This window comes from Pelodiscus sinensis, chromosome 14 (genome assembly GCF_052426305.1).
Source record: "Pelodiscus sinensis isolate ZL-2025 chromosome 14, ASM5242630v1, whole genome shotgun sequence".
NCBI classification, from domain to species: domain Eukaryota; kingdom Metazoa; phylum Chordata; order Testudines; family Trionychidae; genus Pelodiscus; species Pelodiscus sinensis.
The window spans coordinates 43103618-43130543 of record NC_143065.1 but is presented as its reverse complement, the minus strand read 5'-3'; the positions used below and the strand labels follow the sequence as shown (position 1 = coordinate 43130543).

Genomic DNA, 26926 nt, shown 5'->3' with positions numbered 1-26926 from the left:
GGCTATCCTTCTGAGATTTTTTTTTTTTTTACTACTAATACTACAAAAAAAATGTAACTCACCATCCATGAATTCTGTACATAGTGAAATTCTGTTTTCTACAAAAAAAGCGCCATAGAATCCTATGATATAAGATGAGTCACACTGTAAAAAGAAGAAAGCAAGCTATTCAAAAAAGCCCTTTGCATAAAGACTACAGACAAACGTAATTAAAAGTGCTATAAAAAGAATACCTTATAAAGGATTTCTAATTCCGACATAATCTGCTTCTGGAGCTCCAGTGTAATATCTAAAGGTATGAGCTGAAAATAGAAACATTAGAATCATTATCTGTTCTGAAATAAAATACAAGCAAATGATATAGAATTCAGATCATCAGCATATATTGATAGTGTGTCTGTGAGAGAGACTGAGAGAGCCAGAAATGGCAGAGAAAAGGAAAAGGGAATCCAAAGGACAAAATTACTTTTAAACGTTAGTCACAAGCTAAACTTCTACACTGGCCACACAAGTACCCGAAGGAGTCGGCGGAATACTTTACTCCAACAGCTCTAGGCATGACTACCTAACACTTTGAATTTACAAAGGCATCTTTCACTCCAGAATACCATCTTTCACTCCAGCACTTTATCATATATCCGAACACATCTACAAATGTACTATCCTCATTTTCAGACAGGGCTGTCGCAGCACAGAAAAACAATGTAAATCACATCTGTGGTAGATGCATAACAGAACTTGAATCAACCGATGTTAGGGTTGCCACCTCTGACTGAAGCTGTTCCGGGAGAGGTTCTCCCCACATGATGTAATGTCATTTGCAGATTGGTTTCAACAGTCACCGGCAGTTAAGTGCCAATTCTAGGAGATGGCTGGCCAATCCTGTAGGATTGGCAACCCTAGAAGATTTCCAGTCATGGGATGAGCACTTGTCAATTGTGGCTGGCAATAAAACACATACAATTCTAGGACCCTGATAAACTTTTCAGAAAGCAGCCGTGATACTTTTCACATTTTAAGCAAGTGCTGCAGCATTTGAACGAATTCTCCCGTGCAAGTCAGTGCAGACACCACTGTAACAGCATGTGCGTCAAGTATTTTGAATAGTGGCTTATGTCAGGGGCCATGCATGTGTCATAGGATCACAGAACAGGAAGGGACCTCAAGAGGTCATGGAGTCCAGTATCCTGTGACTTCTTTGTACCAAAGCATCAGAATAAGGGACAACGATTCTCCCTCAGGTTCCTCACAATTTAAAGACCAAAAAACTCCTAAAAAGCAGAGAGGAAGGACAGGTTGTGGGATCTGCACGGACTACATCATCTCAAAAAACCATTGTTACTGGAGGATGTAGGATCCTTGTCTCCAAGCGTGTGTCAATATGGATCCCTCTGTACAGACCTGCAGTGTCCCTTCTGGACAGTGCAAAGAAGGAGCACCAACTGCATTAGTCAGCTAGTGAATGACGTACAGCATTCTCGAATCTGGCATCAGAACTAATCGCCACGACAAGGGTGCAAAGTTTGACACATGTCCGTGATTTACTCTACATGTCTCAGGCCCTGGTATGTTTCTAAAGCCGGCCTTGCAGGTGGCTAATGGAACATGCCCTGATGTCTGGAGGAAGAGGTTCATCAGCTAACTGATCCACTCCACTAAGGAGTTGATTTCTTTTCAGCCCCCTGGATACAGCCAGAAAAACAGGAGGAAAAAGATGAAATGATTGGGTCTTGTGGTAACAGAGCAAGGCTCTGGAAATGTCCACGGTAGCTTCTTCTCTTCCAGCACTGAATGTGACTTCAGGAAGAAAATGTGTGGGTTAATTGACTGCTTCAGGTGAAACGTCAAGACAAGTTTTAGGGATGAATTCAATTTGTGGCCTTAGGACCATCTTCTCCCACTCCCCCCACCCCTTGCTGCCTCTGAAACAAAGGCAGCAAGGGGGAGGGGAAATGAGTATAGTTGACAAGATTAACCGATAAGCCTAGGTTTATCAGTTAATCGTATATCTAGTTGTCTACACGATGACACCCCTACTGAAAGGCATAACCATTTACGTCTCATGTGGGTCCAGACAGGTTGCAGATTTGCCACACTATTTACTATTTTGTAACTTTTGTCATTTTTGGAGAAATAAGTAGCCTTCTACACCATTGGTTCAAAGATTAGAATATTTGTTATGTAACATTAATAAGTCAGTTATACAGGTTGTTCCTTTATTTGCCTCAGCAGTGGTAAAAAACAAGGAAAGAATTGTGGAAAGTTAATTTTCTTTGTGGCCTAAACAGGTCAACGTATACCCAGCATTTGTAATTTCATTTTGTTTATTATTTTATGCTGTGCTTTAAATACATCTTTAAATTTAGGAGAAGAGTTGAACCTGTTTTTTTTTCCTTTTGTAATGTGATTATTTAAATATTAATTTAACTATTTGTATTAATTTTCTTGAGTGTGATGGTTAATTATTAAGACATTACACTAATACATTTGAAATTGATTGACATTAAATGCACGGTCTTATCTGTAGTCTTACTTTCCCCATCCATATGCCATTTTAGAATTACAACTATATAGGGAAAAAGCAGTACTTTTGCAGAATTAACAGAAAATAAATTATGTGTTGTATAAACTGCTGATGAAACAAAATAAAGAGAGAGACCATTTCTAAACATACATTTTATAGTATTGATGCCCATCTAAAAGAGAAAAGCATAACTAGTTTCTATCAAGAGTTTGCTTTAGGGTTGTTTATAAAAGCTCTCTCTAAACTAAATTGTAACTATAATATAAGGCTGCCAACAAACATTTAACACACTTCTCCAGATCAATAGTCATTTACCAGCAATATTCACTTACATTTTTCAGTCTGAAAAACTTAAAATACTTTGCTGGAACACTATACCAGTTTTACCCATTAGCATATTAATGTAGTTTAATAAAAGACTGTCTTTTATTAAATACCACTAACAATAAAAAGTCTCCCTGTTCTCTTCACTGATCTAAACACTGACTAGTTAGCATGGCTGGTGTCAAATACAGCACCTTTACCCAAAACCTGGCATGAAGAGAGGTCTTCCCTTGTTTTGAATTAAACTATAATTACATACAGACTCGCATCCTAATGTTAAAGATGACCTGCAAAGGAGTTGTCCTACAACTTCTGAATGTGCTTCATCCACATGTACTCCAAATAAATGCAAGATGGATGGGGAACATACAGAAAAACATTACAAAGTCACAGGACAGCTCTGATGCGAGAGCCCAGAATGCATCGCCAGGAAACCCCAAATTAGGCAACTAATACATAGGGGCCCAAGTAAATGGTGCATTTTCCACATTATTAGAGAAGCCATCCCTAACTGTATCTAGACACGTATAACTGGCTCTATTGACCAGCAGAATTCAATTGTGTCTGAGTTGCAGCTGTTGAAATGATTTTAGAAAATCTAAAAGAGACATGTTTAATCGTAACGTATCAGCTGATTAACTCCATACTCTTTTGGCCCAGTTACAGTGCTGAAAATCCTAAAGTGAAAAAAAAAATCGGCATAACCTGCCCTAAATCTAAACATGCTTTCTGTCTGTGCTCATGCTCCTCTGTGTGCAGTGTTTTTTGGGGTGTTTTTTGCTAACAATGGGGTTTTGCTTCCAGACAGTCAATTTTAAGATGCAAGAGGTCTATGTGGGATGGGGCAGTGCTTTACAAACCATGAGGACATAATTCCCCAAGCCCATTGCCACTGACACACAGGCAATAAATAAGGACCTGGCAGCACCCTTCACAAGTGGAATGAACATGTCTTGAATGTACTGAAAGAAAACAAAATTTAAACTCTGCCCACAGACAATAAACCTTGTAGCACCTCTGAAAGGACCTGTGTGGCATCAAAAGGAAAACTGGAATCTGGCTCCTGAACATATTGAAAGTAGAAAGAGAATTTAAATTCAAAGTATAAAATTAACTTGCAATGAATTTACTCAGCACATGCAGGAGCAGAATGGTTTAACTGATTTCAAGGAAACAGTTTGCTAATTAATCCTTAACACATAAGCAGGCTGGCCATTTCCTGGGAGAAAACCAGTTTAGGACAGATCACTGGTAAATATCAGCTTAAACCTGATGTAACCCGGGAAACTGGGTAAAATAACTGCATCAGCATCTAGCGAGTTCATCAAGCACAGAAAGAATCTTTTCAACTTTTGGATAAACCCTTTCAAAACTGAGGAGTCAGCTCAGTCTTTCCACTACTACACCACATGGCTGTCTGCTGCAGAACGCTGCATGGTCAAACAGACTTGGACTGGTATCTGCAACCGTATGCTTCTGACTGCTTAGTGCTTCAAGCATACTACTCTCTATTATTGCCATTTTCATATAGCCACATGTTTTTGACACTTTTTATGTACATAATATTGAAAACGAGACATGAGACGTATATCTTTTTCCGAAAATATCAAATCTATACAAACATTCTGATGTTCCGTATTATAATTACATACATTAACATTATGCCCACTGCAGTTTTACTTTTTATTCATACAACCCTAAATTAATCTATGAATTTACTGTCATATGTAGCCAGCAGTGAATGAGTAACTACGCGTAATGAAATATGCCTTAATAAAACAGCTTTTAAAACAGAAAATACCTAAAACTGGGAATAACTAATTTTTCCTGGGCAAGAAATGTTGTCCCCCGCCATGATTTAACATTATGCCACTACTAACAAAAGGGGAAAAACAGAGCTGCCAATTGCAACTATCAACATCTTAGAAAAGCCAGAGCTGAGATGGAAGATCAGAAGTGTTTGACCCAAGTATGGCTCTCTCAAAATTAGCAGAGATGATAATCCAAAAGTGGAGCTACAGAGGAGAGTTCTGGGAATGGGGCATGATCATGCATTGTTATTTAATGACATTCCTATGGTGTTTAATGGTGGAGTAACTCAGCACTTCATAAGTATTAATAAATTCTGCCTCATGCCACTCCACAGTAGGAAAGTAGCAGTAGTCCCATTTTACAGATGGGAAATGGAGGCACAGAAGGGCTCTCTGAACACACACAAAGGGAAAGGAACCGGACCAGGAAACAAACAGGTACAGGGAGCAATAAGCAAGATGGTGACACGACACCTCCTCCCCCCTCCCCAAACTCCTTACCCTACCTGAAGCCTTTCTACACTTCAGTCTTAGGATATGTCTACACTACAGCGTTATTTTGAAATAACACGTCTACACACAAAATGCATTTCGAAATAGCTTTTTGCTAGTTCAAAATAGCGAGTCCACACTGATTGGATGCTGAATCGCATTTAAGGACAGCCGAAACTGGTTCCGGCAGGGCATCAGGTCAGAAGTTACCTTGTGGCCGGGGCGGCCAGCAGGGCACTCTGGGAAGGGCTGGAGGCCCCCTATTTCGAAATAAGCATCTACACAGCGCTTATTTTGAAATAGCAATTTCGAAATTGGCACTATTCCTCGTGCAATGAGGTTTACCAATTTCGAAATAACTCCTCCGCTATTTCGAATTAATTTGGAAATAGCAGTTGGCTTGTGTAGCTGTTAGGAAAGTTATTTCAAAATAACTTTGCTGTGTAGACAAACCCTTACAGCTTCGCAGCCTAAGCCAGCTGACATGGGCCAGCCACAGGTGCTTAACTGCAGTGTAAACACACCCTAAGTGAGTTACCTAAGGTGACGCGGCTACTCTGTATAATATCTGTGTTGAACCCAGAACGCTTGTCTATCAGTCTTCGACCCTGTACGCTCGTTCTCTCTGGATGGAATGATGGAATGCCACAATGACATGAGTGTTACGAATATCAACTCCCCTGTTTAAAATAAAACAAATCTATAAACAAGCTAAGCAGCCTAAAACAGATGAGAGTTTGAATACTTAACATTTCAAATGGAAAGGGTTAAATCTAGAAGAGAAATACCTGGGCACGTTTCCTCTGCTCTCCACTACACCTCCAGGACAAATAAGGATGAGTTGTCAAGTTAAATACAAGCAGTCAAGTGACTGAATTATAATTTACTCTGTGCTCAATTTAAATTAGTGTGAGGCTATTAAAATATCCAGTATAAATACGGCAATTCATCACAAGCTGTCATGGATGACTTCATCTATTTGCTGGAGTGGCATACGTTCCACTAAAGGGAACGAGAGCAAAATCACAGGTCAAATTAAGCTGCTATTCTGTTTTAATTCACTTATTTAATCTGTGGCGACATAATTGTCTTTTACAGTATGTACAACTCAAAGGAAATTTGGGAGTATTATAGTCAGTATACAAATGATTAATCAAATGGTCCATTTAAATGCTAGTTTAAGAACAGCAAAAACTAAAGCAGCTGAGGAATGGCAGTCAGCCACGGTACACACAATGCTGGGATTTTTCATCCTCTCAGATAGATGTCCCCACCCCATTAGAAAATAAATAATATTAAGAAAACTATTAAATCCTGCATGCATTATCGAATAGAAAAGTTTATAGGAAAGACTCTAATGGTGTAGAAGGTTTCAATCTGCAACATGTAAAATCAGATTTTTTTTCCTGCTCAATCTACTTGCAGTTTTCAAGTCTAGTCACCAATACAAAGCAGCTAATCAACACAACAGGTTCTACAAGTATTCACCTGGGTTGTGAAACCATTGTGTCATATTTACATTTGATAGAAATACACACATATAAGAATGACTTTACTCCTTTGAAGCCCCTTCCTTTAACAGAGATCCCAGTGGCCTCTCTTTTTTTTTTGTCAGCTTTACACTAATCAATCCTCACAACATTCCTACTGAGACAAAGGTTTCAATACCCTCACTTTTTTTTTTCCATGGGGAAACTGAGTCAGAGATTAAGTGACTTGCTTGAAGTGGCAGAGCAAATTATTGGCCAAACAAGGACAGAGAAGCAGGTTTCCTGATTGCTACTTTTGGGACCACGATGTTATAAACACATGACAATATGCATGTCCCAAAATATAGTTTTTGAAATGACATGTACATTTTAATTAATATTAATATGGATAATCAATGTAGGAACATTGAGAAATGAAAATCCAGGCTAACAAACTCACAAGGTACTAACTAACCCTTGGGGACTGGTCAAATCCTTATGGCTTGAGGGATACACTCTGTCTGAAGGAACAGGTGTTCTTGCAAATGAAAGATGGTGGATGAGGATCAGTCTCTCTTGCAATAGTTAATCCTGACAAGCCCCTGCCTTCTCCTCCAATGTCCTGCAGCCAATTGCTGTTTGTACCCATAGTGGGTTGGTGGCAACATGCTTAAGGAGAACAACTTTGTGCCAGGGTTGGGGTGGAGGAAGGGTCGCCGCAGGGGGAGCAGCAGCTTGCAAAATATCAGGACTCCCATCCAGTGAAAGACGGGGGCAGGGTTCAATAGCCAAAAACGTTCGCCTTTAGAAAAGAAATCCTCTTGGGAAAGAACATTTTCAGACCCACTTCCCCCTCCCCCGCCCCCAAAATATTTCCTGGAAAAATTCTTGTTCAGAATTACGGATACAAAATGACCCTTGGTTGGTTTATTGTGACGATGGCGAATTCCTGTGTTTTCCCACTTCATGGTCGTCGATAAAGCAATAATAAACGGTCATCATAAACACAATATTTGAAAAAAAGACATGCTGGGGGGGGGGGTGCACAACATTTGTTTCGTTCATTTCCTCCTTCGATCAGAAAGTCATTCAGAAACACTTCCCGTATGCAGAGACAGCTGAGAAAGGGAATCAGGTTTCCTGCAGTCCAGGAGCCTGAAGTTGATGGTGGCAGCAGCCCCAGTACTGGGGCCAGGATCCCGCTTAGTTAGTTAACCCAGTGGTTCCCAATCTTTTCTATGCCTTGGACCAGCAAATCCATTCACAAACGTTTGGTGCACCAGTAACATTTTACTTGCATATTTGCATATTCATTGTGCAAATAGTGAATATTCAAATACAGTATGCAAATAAAATGTTACAAGTATGCCAAAAGTTTGTGAATGGGTTTGCTGGTCCTCGGTATAAAAAGCCTGGGTCCCCAGAACCACCCACTCCTCCACTACCCCCCAATGCCAGCCACTGATCCCAGAGTCCCCTGCACCCAACTGCCCCCAGTGCCAACCTCCCACTCTCAGAGCCCCCCAGTGCCAGCTCCCCATTCCAAACGCTCCGCCCTTTACAGCCTCCCACCATCAGGCCTCCCAGTGTCAGCCTCCTGTTTCCAGAGCCCCACTGCACCCAGCTCCCCCAGGGCCAGCCCCCAGTCCCCGTCCCCAGAGCCTCCCAGTGCCAGCTCTCCACCCCGGATGCCTCAGTGCTTCTAGTGTCAGCCTCCTGCCTCTTAGAGCCCCAGAATCCCCCAGCATTAGTCCTGCCCCAGGAGCCCTCAGTGCCTGCCCCACCCCCCTCACCTAGCCTTGCACTGCCTCCCAGTTGCCAGCTGAGCGCTGCTGCCCAGGTTACACTGCTCTAAGGCTGCCGTGCCCAGCTCTGCATGGCCCTCCTGCTGCACAGTAAACCGCTCTTCTGCATCCAGGAGAAGACCCCACCCTTACCCGGTGCTGGTTGACCGAGAGGCAGGGCAGGACACACCTCTCCCAACAGCTGCAATGGGCGGGGAGGTGCTGGGTGGTGTACCCGACCCTGGCAGCCAGTGGTTTGCAGCTTGGCACCAGTCCGCGGACCAGCATTTGGTAACTGCTGAGTTAACCAGTTCAACATTAGGTTAGCCCAATATTTAACTGGTTAACTGATTAATCCGGATTTTATATCCCTAATGCAGGTGAATTTTCAATGGGTCAAATCAAAATACTTACTTATGTATTTCATTTATTTTTTGTGAAATAGAAATTATTTTGTAACTGCCCCACAGAAAAAGTAAGAGCTGGAAAATTTTATTCAGATGTACTTGACTGAAAGCACAGAAAAACAGGGTCCAATCCTGAAAGCCCTCCTTGCATGGAACACCCACTGAAGTCAGTGAGAGTTCTCACCATAGAGGTTTTAAGGTTCAGGCCTGTAACCAGAAGCTGCATTTACTTCAGTTCACACAAGCGAATTATGGCATTGTTGCTTTCAAAGCCTAGGCTGCAAATACACCTTCCCCCAGCAAAAAAATTCAACGCAATGCAGTGATGTTAGAAAAAGCACTGGTTAGATATAGGATGGGTAGAGATAGACATCTAATAAAAACTTAATTGTACGTAAATTTCTAAGTAAATATTCCGTAAATTAATTAAAGCAATCCTTTCCCTTTTTTAGTTACCTGTTTAAGTTGCTAAACCATTAACAAGTACTAAAAGGCAAATGTCTTTCTGTATTCTGTGGACTGTGGATTTCAGAGGTATCATGAAAAAAAACAAACATACATGCATAGTGCTTGGCTGCTAGAGTTAAAGGAGGAACTTATTTTCAAATGTTTTGTTTTAAACTATAAATTGTAGTTATTGTTCAACTCTACATATGCTGGACTGATGCAGTAGAATCAGAAATAGTTTTCATTATTTGTTAACCAAAGCCTTCAGTCAAACTTAAGTCTAGATTGTCACTTATCTTAATAAAATAATAATAATAATAATAATAATAATAATAATACAACAGTAACGTTCAGCGGAGGTTCTCAAAATACTTACACAGAGAAACCCACACAGCTAGATAAAATGATCAATGGAAAATTGAGGAAGACTATGAAAATTTTTTTTAGAGCAGCAAGATCTCTTAGAAAGAAGAATCATCTCCTACGGGAAATAATCATGTCAGAAAGCACACGAGAATACACTCTATGGAACGCTTCTGCATCAGCAGAGGAAGAGATAGGATGACCGTAGCGACCTTCCTACCACTTAGTTCTGTAATTCTCCGATTCAGGTGGTAAAGCAAAATGACTGCCAACTGGTTTGATCCCCATGGCACACACCAGAGCTAGTCTCAAATTTACCCATTTAACCTAAATTGGGAAAAAAATGTTGCAGTGCCTGAAGCACAATGCAGAATAATCCCCCAGCTACCACTGTGTGAAACCTGGTCATCTGGGAGCTCTGTGGCCATTTTGACTTGTTAGATTATGCAGTGGGATTTCCCTACACTACGTGCTGTGGCTTTTTAATGCAATGAAGCAAATTAAGGTTTGATAATTATAGCAAGGAAAGGAAAGAAACCATAGTCCTAAACCCCTGCCCCCAAAAACCCAAACCAAACCAGCAAATTACTACAATATCTTACCTTTACTGCCAGTATTTTTCCACTTGGGACATGATATGCTCTGCATGAGGGGAAAAATTAAACGATTTGAGATCACACAAAATTACTTTATATATATATATATATATATACACACACACACACAGACACACACACACACACACACACACACACACACACACACACCCCACATACATTGATTTCACAGAAAATGAATTAGCGAAAATAAATACACTTTTACTGGAAACCAGCTTCCATATCATATTTCCAAACAGCAAATGCATTTCAAGATATCTACATTTAAAAACAGTTGATTAGAAAAATGAATTCATGCACAATAAAACTGTTTAGATGATCCACCAGTTTCCCATTATGTTAAAAATCCCACTATGTTTTGTACATAGGCACGTGCACAAGGGAATTTTATACCTCATAGTAACATGGACATACACAAGAACAGACTTCTTTTCAGAGTTACTTACAAAGTAATGGAAACATAATAGAACCCTATCTATATTGTCCATATAAAATGAGATTCGTAGCACTAACTAATCCCCTCTAATGTACAGACATTTTGAGAGTTAAGACAATGGGACACCTAACTATTTCAATTAAAGTGAAAAACCCCAATGGTGATTTGATTATTCTCAGTAATCAAAAGACCAACCAGGATATTAGTGAAATCAACATTCTGCCTCTATATCTATAGTATGCTTAATATATATATATTACAACAATGCACGTAAACCTTAATATCTATGTGTTCTTAAAACGAATTTGTACAGTAATCCAAGAGCAGCGTGTGTCAATTTGTCTCTCAAAATATTTAAAGTTGGCTGACCTAAAATGAATATAATCTTATCCTTATCATTCCAAGTACCTAAAAAAATAGGAGCAAAAATTCTACATATAAATGTTGAATGTGAACACAACCATTTAAGCTTTTTTTCCCCTTCAGTAGTCTTACTGTCTAGTACTGGTTTATTATACTGTGCATTATGTTATAATCTATATAGCATTAACTTTAATGAATTACAGTACTTTAGCACTATATTATACATAGTACAGGACAAGAATATCATGTACTCATATTTTAATTGCATCATTTCTGTCAACAGTTTGGGAACTTAAAAAGCTCATTAAAAATATCTTAAAGCAACAATTTATGGGCTAATATGGATACATATGTGAATGGCATAAACCTACAAGGTCTGACAATATTTTAAGTAGATGTCAAAATCAGTATTATTTTAATGCCAAGATAAGGTGCAGAACACTGGATTGTAAAATGAAGCTAGAACAGAGACTGACAGTTGAATGCATAATACATGAGGGTCAGGTGGAGTAACAGAACTACTCTGTAACTATGGATGAACCAAGAGTGGCAAAACATTTTGACTTCAAGATCAGCAGAAATGATAAGAAAATGAACAGGCTGAGATAGCATGCTTAACGTCTGTTCGTTCAATATGTACTATGCCGGACAGTTTGGCAACTTAATTAGCTTGTCAAGAAAGCTGATCTTTTTTCCATAAGAGAGGTCTCCTGTTTCCAAGTGAATTAAAAGGAAAGACTTGATTATTTAATTATGATGCACGCTAATTCATCCGTGGAAGTTTGGGTTAAATTTCCAGCAAAGGACAGATACCTGGTTTGGTTTACAGAGCACTGCCAGTACCAATTTAACATTTAATTATCATTGAGAAGAGGACCACAAAGATGACACCATGCCCATGGATACAGTGTGTCCCCGGCTTTGCAAATGGCATGCTACCTGGGAGAAAGGGAATTTGTTTACTTCAGACTGATATGGCATCTCAATTGTCTTGACCTTCCTCAACACAAATAACTGTAAAGTGATTAATGAAGTCTGAATAGGAGCTTTGGTTACCCCAAAAGACAATGGTACACCTTGGCAGGGTTTTAATTAACAGCTAACACTTCAAATTAGTCTGCACTTGCTACAGTAATTACCTGTTCTAGTGAGTGTGTGGAGAAAATATTTTTGTTAGATATTAGACAGAACAACAATCTGGCATTAACCATTCTGGCTAACGTCGGCATGGATAACATATGAAGATTTACTACCCTTAGAAACCTGTAAAATCATGTACTAAAAAGCCCACAGAATAATTTGCTGAACCTGAAGGTTTTTTGTTTTTTTCCCCACATTTGTTAAATGCCACCACCCACTCTATGGGTAAATATGCAGAGATTAAAGTGATATTGTTTATAAATAATATATACAGTAGCATCATTCCAGGAGACAGCTCTTTACACCTCCTACATCACCCAAAAGACAAAGGCTTGAGTAAAAGACCTTCACGATGCTAAAATATGACATGTGGGACCAAACAAGGTAGTAAGATCAATGCAGAACACCATCCTAAAGATACACTAATGGCCCAATCCTACAAAGTGCTAAAGGTTGACAATGTTCAGCACTTGACAGAATCCAGTCTGGAGTTGGCATAGATACTTCAATGGAATTTTTTCCATGGAAGAGATTTAAACTAAGCGAAGCAAAGGCAAGAGCTGTTGCTTCATAGGGACCGTTCTGATAAGAAATTCTGATGGCTGAGGATGTGAAAAAGTCAATTTAACTAGCTATGTAAAAAATGTGAAATTCTAAGATCTGATTTTCTAAATGAAAATAAATAAATAGAAAACCAGGTTAAAACAATATGCAGAGAAAAATGCAGACTGACACTTTTTAGTTGGTTTCTGCTCTTAAAAGAAAAATTTTGCAATAGTAAAATATCTCTGTAGCTCCCCCTGACTCCAGTATAAATAGCTTGCCCAGAATCCATGGCAGAACGTGGTCCACAATGAAGACAGCTGCTTAATCAGTACAGCAGGTTGTCCACCAGTGTCAAGAGGGTTCTATACTAAGTGGAACTGCAGAGCAGTGTATAACTAAACACTATCTCACTTTTTAATATTTTATGCATAAGGAAGCCTCACAAAACTTAATCACAGGTTCCTTTGAAACTATCAGCAAGCTGAAATTTTTTCCCATGAACAGAGATTTTTGCCAAAAGCTCTGAAACTATCACCAAATTTGTGTGAAACATGGCAAACAGTTTTGGGGGGAAAAATCATCATAATAAAAAAAACCCAAAACATAAAACAAAAAAGAAATTTTTTCATTTCAATCAATTCAAAATTTTTGAGTTTTCATTAAAAAATGGCATTTTAATTTAAACATCAACCCATCCTTTAAAAAAAAAATCACACACACACACACACACACACACACACACACACACACACACACACACACACACACACACACACACACACACACACACACACAGAAGAGCATATTAAAAGAATGTTCTGAGTTGACCTAAAATGTTTTGGTTGATTTGAAATGACATTATTCACCACTCAGCTCTACTTGCTATCTCTCAGTGCAGCTGAGCTCAGATATTATTTTGTTTACCTTCACTTCTCACTTGTGTTCCTCATATTTTACTAACCACTATGTTTGCACTGTTCAATACACAGGCACTAATGTAATGACGAAAAGGCTCCTCTCCTCTAAGACTGTGCTAAGTCAGTCCTGATCAACTAAAAGAAATAAGCTGTTATTTCAAAATCCAACACACAAAACCATGCAGAATATCCCAGGGAAACGATTGTGTTGAATTTATAAGCGTTCACACCTTACAGAAACCAGCCTTGGAAGAGCAAATCCAATTCTCTGTTTTTGTGTTCAGCCTTTATTTTTGCTCTGCAAATGAACCGCTGCAAAAGCTGTAACCCAGATGATTGGGAAGAGACAGCTATAAATCATTTATTGTTAAGGAAAAATTGAACAGGCAGCATTACATCAGGGGTAAGCCAAGTTCTGCAACAAGAAGTTTAAAAGGCAATTTTGAACAGGATGCAAATGTGAAGAACTCACAAATCTGAAAGTTATTATTAAAGTCTTGTTTCAATTTATAAGTGCACAGATCCTTTTCACTTCTCTCCATTTCTGTATATTATTTACACTGGGCATGTGTAATAAATGCCATGGAATGCACTGTTCATGTTTTCCTCTCAGCAGAGGCATTACCTAACAATCACTGCGGCAAATGGGAAAAAAATTCATGTTTCCCGCTTTCAGCTATATCATTAGAAGCCTGATCCAGCTCCCACTCAAGTTAGTGGGATTCTTTCCATTGCTTTAGACGTATTACAGATCAGACCCTATTGGCTTACAAAATAAAACTTTCATTTTACCCTATCCTGACAACACATTTACAGGGGGATAATGCCACAACAGGGAGGGGCAGGAGAAGCAATATCATCGATAAGATTAATCTATTACTCAACACAGTGCTGAGTTTTAATAAAACCAAAAACTTGTATTTGATTTAAATCAAATGGTTAAAATAAATAAAAAGCATGTATTCAACAAGGATGTTAAGGACTAGTTGACTAGTCAACTAGTTGATCCCCTACCCTGCCACCCTTGCTGCCTCTATCAGACAGAGGCAGCAAAAGGGGGCGGGGAAGAAGAGGTACTTCAAAGTGGCAGTGCTGTACAACTGAGCCTGGGATCAGCTGTGCGGGACTGCCCCTTTAAAACGTCGAAGCACCGTGGAGCCCGGGATCAGCTGGGGAGTGACCCCAGGCTCCACGGTGCTGCCCCTTTAAAATACCGACTCGGCATTTCAAAGGGGCCCGTGTTGCACAGCAGAGCCCAGGCTCAGCTGTGCGGCCACCACTTCTAAACACAGAAGAAGCGTTTTAAAAAGGCAGAGCTGTGGAGTCCGAGGTCAGCTGTGGAGTCCCCATCTGATCCTGGGCTTCCCATGGCATTTCAGCCGAACCCAGGGTCAGCTGGAGAGTCACCCACTGACGCCAAGCTCCATGCCTTTGAAACACACAAGAGCCCCTGCTGAGGACTCTTATACATTTCAAAGCAGGCACCTGCATGCAGCCTGGAGTCAGCGGGGGTTCGTGTACATTTCAAAGGAGGAATGCAGAAGTGCCTATCGACTAGTCGATGGAAATTCCATCAACTACTTGACTAGTCAATTAACTGCAATTTAACATCCGTGGTATTCAACAGGGTTCTTATAGGCCTGTAATGGGGCTAGACCCTAAGGCCAAAAGGGCCATAGAGAAGTCCTCCAGGAGGCTAGAGAGGTTCTGGAGGAACTGGCCAATGAGGGGCAAAGGAGGACTACAAAAGGAGCTGCAGGACTAGAGTGATCTCAGTTGCAGCCCAGACCCGGAAAAGAGAAGGGTCAAGGGAGCTGGCTGGCAGAACCAAGCACAGGTCAGAGTGGGGATCAGTTAAGGACATTCTCCTGGAGAAGAAGACTTTGAGACACTACTCTCTTAGCTGAGTGGGGAAACAGACTGAGACTGGACTCAGAGACACTCTATAGACAGCACCGGGATGGGCCCCTGTTAAAGGTATACTCTGGAAGGGGTTTGTGATTTCATGCGAGGGCTGTGTGACTTAGCAAGATGGCTGAGTCACGCAATGCTTTTAAAAGACTGAGGCAGTCCAGGAGTCAGCACTTGGCCAAACGGAGGCGCTCGCAAGAGACCCTACACAAACTGAGTTGCTTATTTTGAGGTAATTTTGAAACAAAGCACTACTCAGAAACGTCCCTTAACCCTTGTGGAACAAGGTTTACAGGGACGTTGGAATAGCAAGCCCATTATGGTTTGAAATAATGGGCGTGCTCAAAAGACGGTGACGAGGTATTTCAGGATACTTCTGGTATCCTGAAATAGCACCGCAGCGTAGACATGGCCTTTACGAATAAGAGGTGGCATGTTGGATAGCAATGGTGATGGGAAAAGCAGAGAAATAGACCTTATATAGAGGCAGGGCACAAGGCCTTAGTGGTGTACTCTACCAGAAACCACATGAGAATTCAAAACAAAGTGACTTAACAACTGAACATCGAGATGAAAGAAATGGAAGGCATTTCTGGTTTGGGAAGGTCTAGCAGTGAAAGGGCATGCTATTCAGAGAGGATTGCTTTAAGCAACAATACACTATGGAAGTACAGGCAAGACCAACACCAATTCGTAAAGATTTTGGAACATATCCACTGCATAAAGGAAACTGAAATCTCTCTGTTCGTATTTCCATCAGAATTCATTATTTTAAGCTCTCTACATCCATTACAGTGAACAGCTTTTAACCAAGACTGGCACCGTTGTGTCAAATATTGTATTAACCTTGAGTCTTAACCAGGTCTCTAGACAGTGAAAGCCCTGAAGAGCCCAATGCAAGCCAAGTCCTTCAGCATAACTTTATTACCTCTACTTTAAAAATCAAACACTCATCCAGGGTAAATAAGGAAAGATGGTCAAACAGTGTCCTCCAGGTAATATCCGAGACATTCTGATCAACTTGCCCCAGAACAAAAAAATCAATATAATGTGGGTGTTGATGGGATTTTGGGGGGAAGAATTCCAGGTGACTCCTCACAATGTCAAAATAAAACTAGAGCGCAGTTTTGTACAGTAAAGAACAGAAGGAAATGAACAGCTGCAATTCAACAGCAACATATGAATTTGCATTTCATATAAAAACTCTTTTTTTCTGTCTGTGTCTTCTACTGCCTGCTTAGTTGTGCCTGAAGGTCTAAACCACAGGAAAACCAGGGGAGAAAATAATGATTTGGGTTGATTCTTACCCATAAAATAGTCTAGAGTTAATCAGATCTTTTCTGATACAGATCTAAAACTTTCATACACTTAATGGAGGCATTACATTTCTGCAGCACTTTATATAAACTTATCATAGAATCATAGAGCTGGAAGAGACCTCAGGAGTCATCGAGTCCAGCCCCCTGCCCAAGGCAGGACCAATCCCAACTAAATCAACCCAGCCAGGGCTATGTCAAGCCAAGATTTAAAAACCTCTAGGGATGGAGATTCCACCACCTCCCTAGGTAACCCATTCCAGTACTTCACCACCCTCCTAGGGAAATAGTTTTTCCTAATATTCAACCTAGACCTCCCCCACTGTAACTTGAGACCATTGCTCCCATGTTCTGCCATCCGTCACTACTGTGAACAGCCTCTCTCCATTCTCTTTGGAACCTCCCTTCAGGAAGTTGAAGGCTGCTATCAAATCCCCCCTCACTCTTCTCTTCTGCAGACTAAACAAACCCAAATCCGTCAGTCTCTCTTCATAGGTCATGTGCCCCAGCTCCCTAATCATTTTGGGTGCTCTCCGCTGGACCCTCTCCAATGCATCCACATCCTTTCTATAGTGGGGGGCCCAGAACTGGACACAATGCTCCAGATGTGGCTTCACCACAGCCAAAAGTTCAAGTTTTTATTAAAGTTCAAAAAGCTATTTTGCTGATCAAAAAGAACAAACACAAACTCAAAAGTCAAAAATTGAAGTTTTTGTTTGTTGGGAGTTTTATTAAGCCTTCCAAGCAGAGATAACAGTTCTAAGTTCCTCTTGCAAAAGTTATGACTTTATTAATACCTAAAAGCAGAGCAAAGTGTATTCCTTATAGTGTTTCCCAAGAGAATTTGTGGCATCATTTATTTTAGGAAAACCCACGAATGCTAACCCTGGGTCCCTGCACCTGAGAAGAAACATTTTTCAGTTTGTTTTCATTTATTTATATATATACACACACACACACACACACACACACACACACACTGAAAATTAACTTATGACAAAATCCAGATGGAAATTGTGATTTCTCATGGACAAGTATGAGAATGGTTAGCTAAAGGATACTGGATTTTTATCCTTAAAACTGGAATTGGTCTTTCAATGTTGTAGTGTCCTTGTTTCCTAAAATTGACTATGCCAAAATTAAATTTTCTAAGGGTACGTCTACACTGCAACACTATTTCGAAATAAGTAGCGCTATTCCGAAATAACTTAGTCCGCGTCTACACAGCAGGCATTTATTTAGAAATAGTGTCAAAATATTGTCAAGCTGGAGGACTTCTTACTCTGACTCCTGTGAGGAGTAAGGGAAGTCAGAGGAAGAGTGCTCGGTTTTGAAATAAGTGCTGTGTAGACGCTCCCTATTGTGAAATAAGATAGCTCAATTTGCGTAGATTATTTCGAGTTAAGCACTGCAGTGTAGACACACCCTAGGAGAACAGGAGTTTGGAGGTGGGAAAAATAGGTTCTCCAAGATTTTGAGCTTGACTAGATAGACAGGATATATAAAATCTTTGATTCACTAGGTTCAAGAGACAGATTTTGCCCTTACATGTGCATATATCTCTACCAATATAGTCAATGACATACGCTTGCTCCTAAAATAGAACATAGCACAATCATTTTTTTATCCTGATCTTCTTGTGCATCACACATCTGTCTTTCTCTTGCCCCTCTCCTCATCTCCGCTGGACGCTTGTTCAAGAGAAAGGCATTTTTGCATTCAACAAAGGCTACACACACGGTTAGTTTACTCAGATCTGTATCAACCCACCTAAGGATGGACTCCAAAGAAAACACCATGTAATCCTTATTGACAAATAATCACAACGCAGACATTCAGAAGGACAGGAATGGGAACACTTCCAGGATGCAGGTATTGAAGACCCAATGGAAATAAAGATGCCTACAGAAGTGTTTCATTTCTTATTCTGAATGTAAATGTTTACACAATAACCAGCAATTCATTTGGTAGCATGCAGCATCAGCAAACTGTTCTTCATACACAAGAACTCTGAAGAGAGTCAAACAGATTGAACATTTTCTTGTCCTATGAGAAATAACCTAGAGCAAAACAATTCTGTCACAGCACTGTGTAAGATGAATAAAATAAGTGTTGCACATTGTAGAATAACATGTCGGTCACCAGCTGCAAACTACATGCGGCAAATAACCCAGAGATTTGGTTTACTGCTTTTGTGCGTGTGTGTGTGTGTCTTTATCACTGCACTTCATACTAATGGTCAGACTTTGGGAGTTTTAATGATAGCATTGTCACATACTAAAATGGCCATCTAAAAAACAGAGTCAAATTGTTTCTATGAAAAACACTTTGACAGTTGTTGTTGCCTTATGTAATAGACAAACACATTAGCCTGGCTCTCTGGCTGTTAAAATAGGAAATACAAAGTAAACAGCAGTTATAAAAAATAAGCTTTTATGGGGATTCTGCTAGTTCAAAAAGCAATCTATGCCAACTTTGCTTCTGTGTAAAATCCCATTACAGATACTTGAACACTGATGCAAAAATGATTTGTTGTGGAAATACAGAACTAAAATAACCCAAACCAAACCAAAAAAAGCTTGTATCTAACATCTAAACTAGTCAAAAGAGTAAAACAAACACCAGAAACAGTACAAAGTGAATGAGCAGTCTTTGGTCAAATACACGTTTATGCCCTAATCACAGAGTGAGAACTATTTAAGGGGCTTAGTGGTTTTGTTCAGTAAATCCTAGAGCTAGAAAAGATAACCATATGGCAACAAACAAAATTATTTTGGCACTTCCTACACCAGCTGGAGTTGGTGATTCCATTTAATCTCTGCTCTGTTCCACACAGAAAGTTTAGACTAAAAATTTAATTCAGACTATGTTTAACAATAAATATTTTTTTAAAAACTTGCTGTAAGTACATTTGAGATGATCTGGCAGTTCTTGCCAGTTTTAGGCCCTCATTCAATCTTTGCTTTGTACCTGGCTTTCTCAAAAGCTACACCTGCAAAGTAGCTGAGTGCCAATGTTTAAAGGTCTACAATGACAAAAATGTCTCTGCGGTGTAGCCAAACGATATATCTGAACTGGATATAAAGCTGGTTAATTTTTATATTCCAGAATAACCACTGAACATGTCCCCTCAGGAAGTTCAGGGGGAAATAATGGAAAACAAGCATCCTTGCTATTAATAACATTACTGCTGAGTTTTCTGTTACACTCACTGTTCTTCAGAAAAAATTCTAAGTGAGAATGAGAACACGATGCCGATAAATTCTCACAATAACCAGTCTAACACAGCTTAGCTTTTCTATTGTGCCCATATCAGATTGCATCATCTTTTATAAATATATAAAGTTCTCTCTCCTATGAGACTGCCTCATCTATCACTTTGGCATCTCTTATAGCTTTGGCTCAAGAAAGTCCCACGACTGACCTAGTACATAGACGGTTACTTCTGACCACTAGAGTGCTGTTCCATCTAAGGCAAGGGAAGCTGCCGAAAAAATGTATATTGCGTTTACACAAGACCTAACAAAAGCAACTTAAGTTTCTATTCACTTTATCTTCTAGAGGATGGTTATATAATGCAAACAAAACAACTCTAATTTAAGAATCATCCTATTTCTAATTAAACAGCCAGAGGCAGCTGGTTGGATAAGTTTTAATCAGTTTCAATAACCTATTGATTGGTATACTGAAGCTTAAAAAATTAAGAGTAGAAGATGATTGGGGAATTGTCCCATCTCAAAACAACAGTAGAACCCTCTGTAAATAACTCCTCTTTTAACCATCAGCTAAATGAACATTTCAATACCACAGTACAAAGTCTTCTGCAAAATTACTTTAACTAACAAGCAGAAATTTATCAGCTTCAGCCAAAATCAATGCTGAAATCAATTTGAACACTGGTTGTGTCTAAAGGGGCTCATTGGCAATTTAGGGAAATTACACCATGTAAATGCCTGTGCTTTAATTGAACAGTTTCATCAACTAGGCTGTGATTGCTGTCCATTCATTTATTTACTTTCACTGCAACTACCATTCTACGAAGGAATGGTTTTTGTCAGACTTGAAGGAGGCACTTTATCTTCATTTTATGCACTTTTGTGCATAACAGATTTTATGAGGCAGACAAGCAATGGTTAGGGTCAAAAGAAACAAGTGAATAGCAATCACCGGTCAGTCTTGTTTAAACTGTAAGGATAATAATAAGAAAATTCCATGGGGCATTTTTAACATTCTTCGGCTATTACTGTTACGCTGGTTTTCAGCAGTTTTAAAAATAGGGTGTAAAACAGTCACAAGAAATGGAAAAATAAAGCAGAATGTGTATGTTTAGAGGGCGGCATGTTTAAGTGGGTAGAGTACACAATTAGGAGATCTGGTTTCTAGGCATATCAATGCCATAGACTTGCTGTAGGACACTGAACAAATCATTTAATCTCGCTGTGCCTAAATTTCTGGTTATATTTCCTTTCCTCGTAGCATTATTCTGTGGGGATCAATTCATGAACATTTGTAAAGTGCTTAGAGATACTCAGATGGAAATTGCTACACAAGGGCGATTTATTATAGCTTTATTTAGATGACAAACAGCAACGGATAGCAGCAGAATGCAAAGGAAAAGGATGGTGAAAAAATCTTATGACAAACACTAGGGAGCGGTGGAATCACTACTAAGATTTGGACTGGCCAACAGCATCATAAAAGTTGGAAGAGGACACTGTAATAAGTTACTGTATTTGAAGAACACATCTGCACTCTAGACCCTCTCGTGACATTGCCCCTTCACAGTGATAGATGCATCACTGTCCTTGATGGCATGATCAAAGTAATTCTTTGAGATAAGCAAGAAAACAGAAAACCCAGCAGAGCCACAATTACATAAGGAAATGGCAAAATCTCAAATATTTTTGTCACCATTGTGACTTCTGGAGGTTAGATAATCTCTAACTCCTACACCCTAGAAGGGACCTTTCTGCACTCATCCTATAGAGGATTCTGAGTTATAATCAAATTACATAGCTTGTACATGTTGCTTTCAGAAGGGAAACAACCTTCCAGATATCTTTCCATGCATTGTGTGTAACGTGACAATGGCACATATTGCAACCAACCTAGGAGATGTGCCAAACATGCATACACTGAAGTTAGCACACAACGCAAGTGAACAGCGACACTACTCAAGTGAATTGTTAGTACAAACTGAAAATACACATTGAATATAAATGTAGAGGTTTCAATATTCATTTGTGGGCATTTTCTGCAGCCACATTATTCTTCTTGCTTGGGCATCTACCATCTCTCTACAGACTCCGTAACTATGCAAATAATAAAGAAACTGATTTAATGAATTTTTTGTTGATATCATGACCAATACACTTTATTCACAGATTTTAGATAATTTTAGTGTATATTTCATTATGGTTTAATAAGGGTTTTATGTTTGGTTATTGAGTAACTACACTGGTATGTCTTGCTACAGTACAGTAAACCAAGCTAGTGAAATCCAAAAGTCAGACACATGTACAATACACATTTTTAATACTCCAAACATTTTAAAATGCCATACTGACCGTAAACTAAAGAGAATTCTAATTTTATTTCTGTACTAGCATGTAAAAAACTGAAATTTAAAAATATGAAATTAAAAATATGCTGTATGATTTTGTTTCAGCATATAGTAGGAGAACTGAGAAACTTTAGAAAGTGCCATGCAGGTGAAAAATATTACAAAACAATTATTTACCAGTGACAGAATACCATTTCTAGCATTCTAAATACATATTGTTACAGTAGTTTGGTTCTAAATAAATTAGTGCCACTACGGGTTAGACTCGGTGGCAGATTTTACACCTTGTGAATCAAAATGTTAACATGTTCCACTAAAGTAAAGAAGCAATCTTACAAAAACATGGTATCTCAGACCTCGGTAACCAATGATAGAGGTAAAAATGTGAAAGAAAGACACATACTCTAAATCAGGGGTAGGTAAAACCTTCTTTTGGGTCAAGGGCTGCTGACCCCCAGAAAAATCAGTCACGGGCTGCGCACAAGTGAGAAGCGCAAAAAAACAAAAAAAACCCAAACCCCACCACCCCGAAGAAAACCCCACGCCCTCCTTCTGATGTGGCTCCTGATGGAGAAGGAGAAACACACTCCCTGTATTCCCTTTGCACATGAGAGGCTAAGGGGGCCCAGACTGGCAGTTTCTGTGTGCTCTAGCCTGGCGGGGGAGCGGAAGCGCCAGCGAGGGCTCCCCAGTGCTGAGGGGAGGTGGAGCCCTGAGCCTCGGGCTGAATACAGGCAAGCTGGGGGCAGGTTCCCCTCCCCTGCTTTCAATGTGTATTGGACTTTACAGTGGATTGTTTGTCAAAAAAGCAATTTAAGGGAATGCCCTAGATGAAGCAGTATACAAATATTTTCTTCTGCTTGTGCGGCAGCCAAGAACCTGGACATGCCACCTTATCAACTTCTATAAAATATTAGAAAGCCTGCTATAAAACAGGAAGGTTAATACATCGACCACCATAACTATATCAGACGCATTCCTGTACCCTCAACTCTCACTGAAATCAGTGGCAGCTAAGGATGCACAAGATTTCAAAGAGCTGCAGCTAGGATTAGTGAATAGAAAGAGCAAATCCAAGTGGCTTAATGGTGGAAACAGCCTAGAATGGTATAAGGATGATCATTTATTTTGAACTTCCAAATACTGTTTCAACAAGCTTTATTCAAAGTGAGAAGCATACTCCCATAAAGTACCAGAGCTACATAACACATGCATGAAAAAAATACACAAACAACTTAACTGTGTATTACTCTATAGTGGCTTACATCCCTGAATTAAGAAAATAATACATAATGAAATCATGAAAATAATTGTAAAAGGAAGTCAAGCAATTATAAAATCCCGTTTCTTTAAAGAAAAGAAAGAACATTCAGATTCAGCAAGTTCTCACTAGAAATATTGCTATAAAGTATTGATTTTTGCCAGACTCAATTGACTGAAAAGTTGTTTGTATAGCAATATTGGCCAAGCCAATATACTGGTACAATTTTGCTACACACAGTAATCAAGTGCATTTCTGAAGTATAATTATACTGTCATAAAAATAAAGCCAAGATACCCCTTCTCTGAGCAATAAAATATTGGAGGCTGTAAAAAAACAAAATAAATGAAATATATATTTTCTAATGAAACGCAGTGTCTTCCAAAGAGAACAAAAACACCTCCTCTCTCTTCCCTTAAGCCAAGGTTAGCATGAAAAGTGATCAATACTTCAATCTCAATAAACTATTTCAATAATAGTTAATTCACGTGGAAACAGAGGCTGAAAATTTCTGCTCAGCGAGCTGCAACATGCTATCTTGTTTGCTGAATGCTGATAATATATCATTGCCATAATGGATACAAGTTAGTATGAAGTGATAGAAAGAAAAAAATTAAAAAAGGAAAAGATACCCATGCATACTCATTCTTTACATTCAAATCAATACGATGTATGCAGCCTTCTGAAACAAACCTATTGCAAGGAATACTGGTAGACTGAAAAAGTCAAACATTTGTAATTAATTTTATTTGACAAGTGCTCATTGATCTACTGGAATAAAATACACGGGGGCTGCTATCCATTACTGCAGTGTAATCCAGCCACCTGTACATATTCTACGTTGCAATTTCTTAATGGCTCATACAACACATATGCCTCTTTGTTAAGAAACAGCCTACTACAGAAAGACAAATGCTCTAATGTGGAAAAGTGTTATCGGCTTTAAACTGAACATATCACAGGACCGTAGACAAATATCCCAAAATATACACCCAAGCAACATTAATATTCATGTTCTCAATCTTTATGACTTTGAAATTCTATCAAAATTTTTAATTTTGAAAAGTTTAGGCTGGTTCTAGATCAAACTCTGTATAAAGATGCAGGGTTCATTCTGCTGACTTACTCTGATGACAGTAGCTGATAACTGCCCCAGAATGAAAGAGTAAAGAGGAGGAATAGGAGCAAACACCGGTAGATCCTAGGGCAGGGGCGGGCAATAATTTTTGCAGGGGGGCCATGTCACAAATTTTGGCTGATGGTCGCAGGCCAGCTCCAGCCCCGCTGGAAAGGGCGGGATCATGGGAGGAAGGGGCAGTTCCCTTCAAGGGCTGTGTGCCCCTGGTGGGGGGTGGTGTGTGGGGGGAAGCAGCCAGCTGCTCTGAGCAGTGAATGACTTTGCGCACTCCCCTGCCCCCTGGTCTTGACTGGCTTGGGGCAGGGGAGCAGCAGTACGGACCGCGGGCTGGATCAAATGGCTTGGTGGGCAAAATTCAGCCCACAGGTCACATCTTGCCCAGTTCTGTTCTAGGGGAAAGGACACTGTAGCAACCATTAGGCTTGGGGAGAAAATCTGGGCCGAAGTTGACGCTCTGTTATTATTTTCGTGCCCAGTAAAACCCAAGCTCCGGAATGGTAATTCTCTCGCACTGGGTGGGTTACTTTCTCTGCAGCAGGATGGAATTCCATCGGGCATTTTTTTATATTTTAAAACACATGCAGTCAGAGCTGCTTTGACTGGTGCAGGGGCATGGAAGGCAGCGAGCGAGGCCGAGGAACCTGCTGGCGGGCTGCAGCCAGGTAAGCACCTTCCAGCCAGAGCCTGCCTCTGGCACCCCAGCTCCTCCCTCCCCGCAACCCTCTGCCTTCGTCCTGCACGTCTACTCCCTCCCAGACCCGTACCCTAATCCTGTATACTCCTGCCCCAGGTTACAACCTCCTCCTAGACCATGCACCTATTCTCCTCCAGACTGAATCTTCTTCCGCACCTATACCCCTCCCAGACTCTACACCCCCTTCTGCATCCCAATCTCCTGCCCCAGGTCACAGCCTCCTACTTCCCCCAAACTCCCGCCCAGACCCCACAACTTCTCCTCCACCCAAATCCTTGATCCCAAGCTCCCTTCTGCACCCCAACTCCATCACAGACCCCGCAACACCTCCATTAATACCACGGAAGTGTGCAGCCCCTGACCAAATTCTTGGAGTGGCTTCACATCAAAAAATGATTGTCCAGCCCTGTACAAGACAATTGTGCTGAGGGTCCAATCAGACCTTAGAGAATGACGACGATGGCAAATCTTTTATCTTGCATTCGGCTAAGAATAGCACCTGCTGACACTGTCTCCTTGCTTGCCCCTTTGTAAATCCACTTCTTCCAAGAAGGTGATTGAATATTGGGAAACAATAAAACATGTGGTTTTGGTAAGCGGGGCTTGCACGCTACAGTTTTTCCTCTTTAAAATGGACCTCTGTGCCCTCCACGAGCAACAAAATGTGAGGTTCTCCTTCACTACATCTGGTCTTGACCATGACGTTCCAATTCCTGTCCCTGCCCCCACACCTTCCAACACTTTTCATCCATTCTCTCGGACCAATCCTCACTCCAGAATGAGCTGTGTGCTCATCCTCTGTCTGAGAAAGAAGAGAAGTAACTCTCTCCAAAGCAACTACAGCCATTGATGGATCTGTAAGAGGGATGTTAAATTTAGATTAATCAACTAATAGAATAGTCGATGGAATTCGCATCAACTATTTGATTAGTCAATAAGGGCACCTCCACCTTTGAAATGTAGCAAGAGTCCTACCAGCTCTTGCTACATTTCAAAGGCGGAAGCGTTGCAGGAAGCATGGGGACAGCGAGGGACTCAAGCAAACCGCTTGGTTTGCTTTTGAACCCCACGTGCGGGGCTCTTGTACAATTCCAAAGCAGGGAACACAGGGCCAATGGGGGACTGCTTGAGTTCCCTGCTCACCCCGTGCTCCCCACAGCGCTTCAAGCTGTTGAAATGTAGCTCTTGCTACATTTCAAAGGAGGAAGCGCCGCCAATTCCCCACTGAGCCCCTGCCCCTGCCCCTCCCCCCATGGAGATGGTACTGGAGGGAGCCAGCTTTTCTAATAGAGGCAACGGGAATGGGGGGGGGGAGAGAAACTAGTTGAGTCACTAATCTATTATCTGATAAGCATGTGTGTATCGGAGAGTTGACTAGTCACTTACATCCCTAATCGGTAAAG

General features: G+C 40.3%; 1 protein-coding gene across 4 annotated transcripts in view; it reads right to left on the bottom strand.

The window, feature by feature from the left end:
- Positions 1-26926, bottom strand: part of MAP2K5 (mitogen-activated protein kinase kinase 5) — a 205067-nt gene that overhangs the window by 130282 nt on the left and 47859 nt on the right. For all 4 annotated transcript variants that reach the window (XM_075896855.2, XM_075896856.2, XM_075896854.2 and 1 more), the window contains 3 exons: positions 10224-10263; positions 234-302; positions 63-144 (listed from right to left, as the gene is read on the bottom strand). In XM_075896855.2, the coding sequence (XP_075752970.1) occupies positions 63-144; positions 234-302; positions 10224-10263 (191 nt within the window). The remainder of the gene's footprint in view (positions 1-62; positions 145-233; positions 303-10223; positions 10264-26926) is intronic.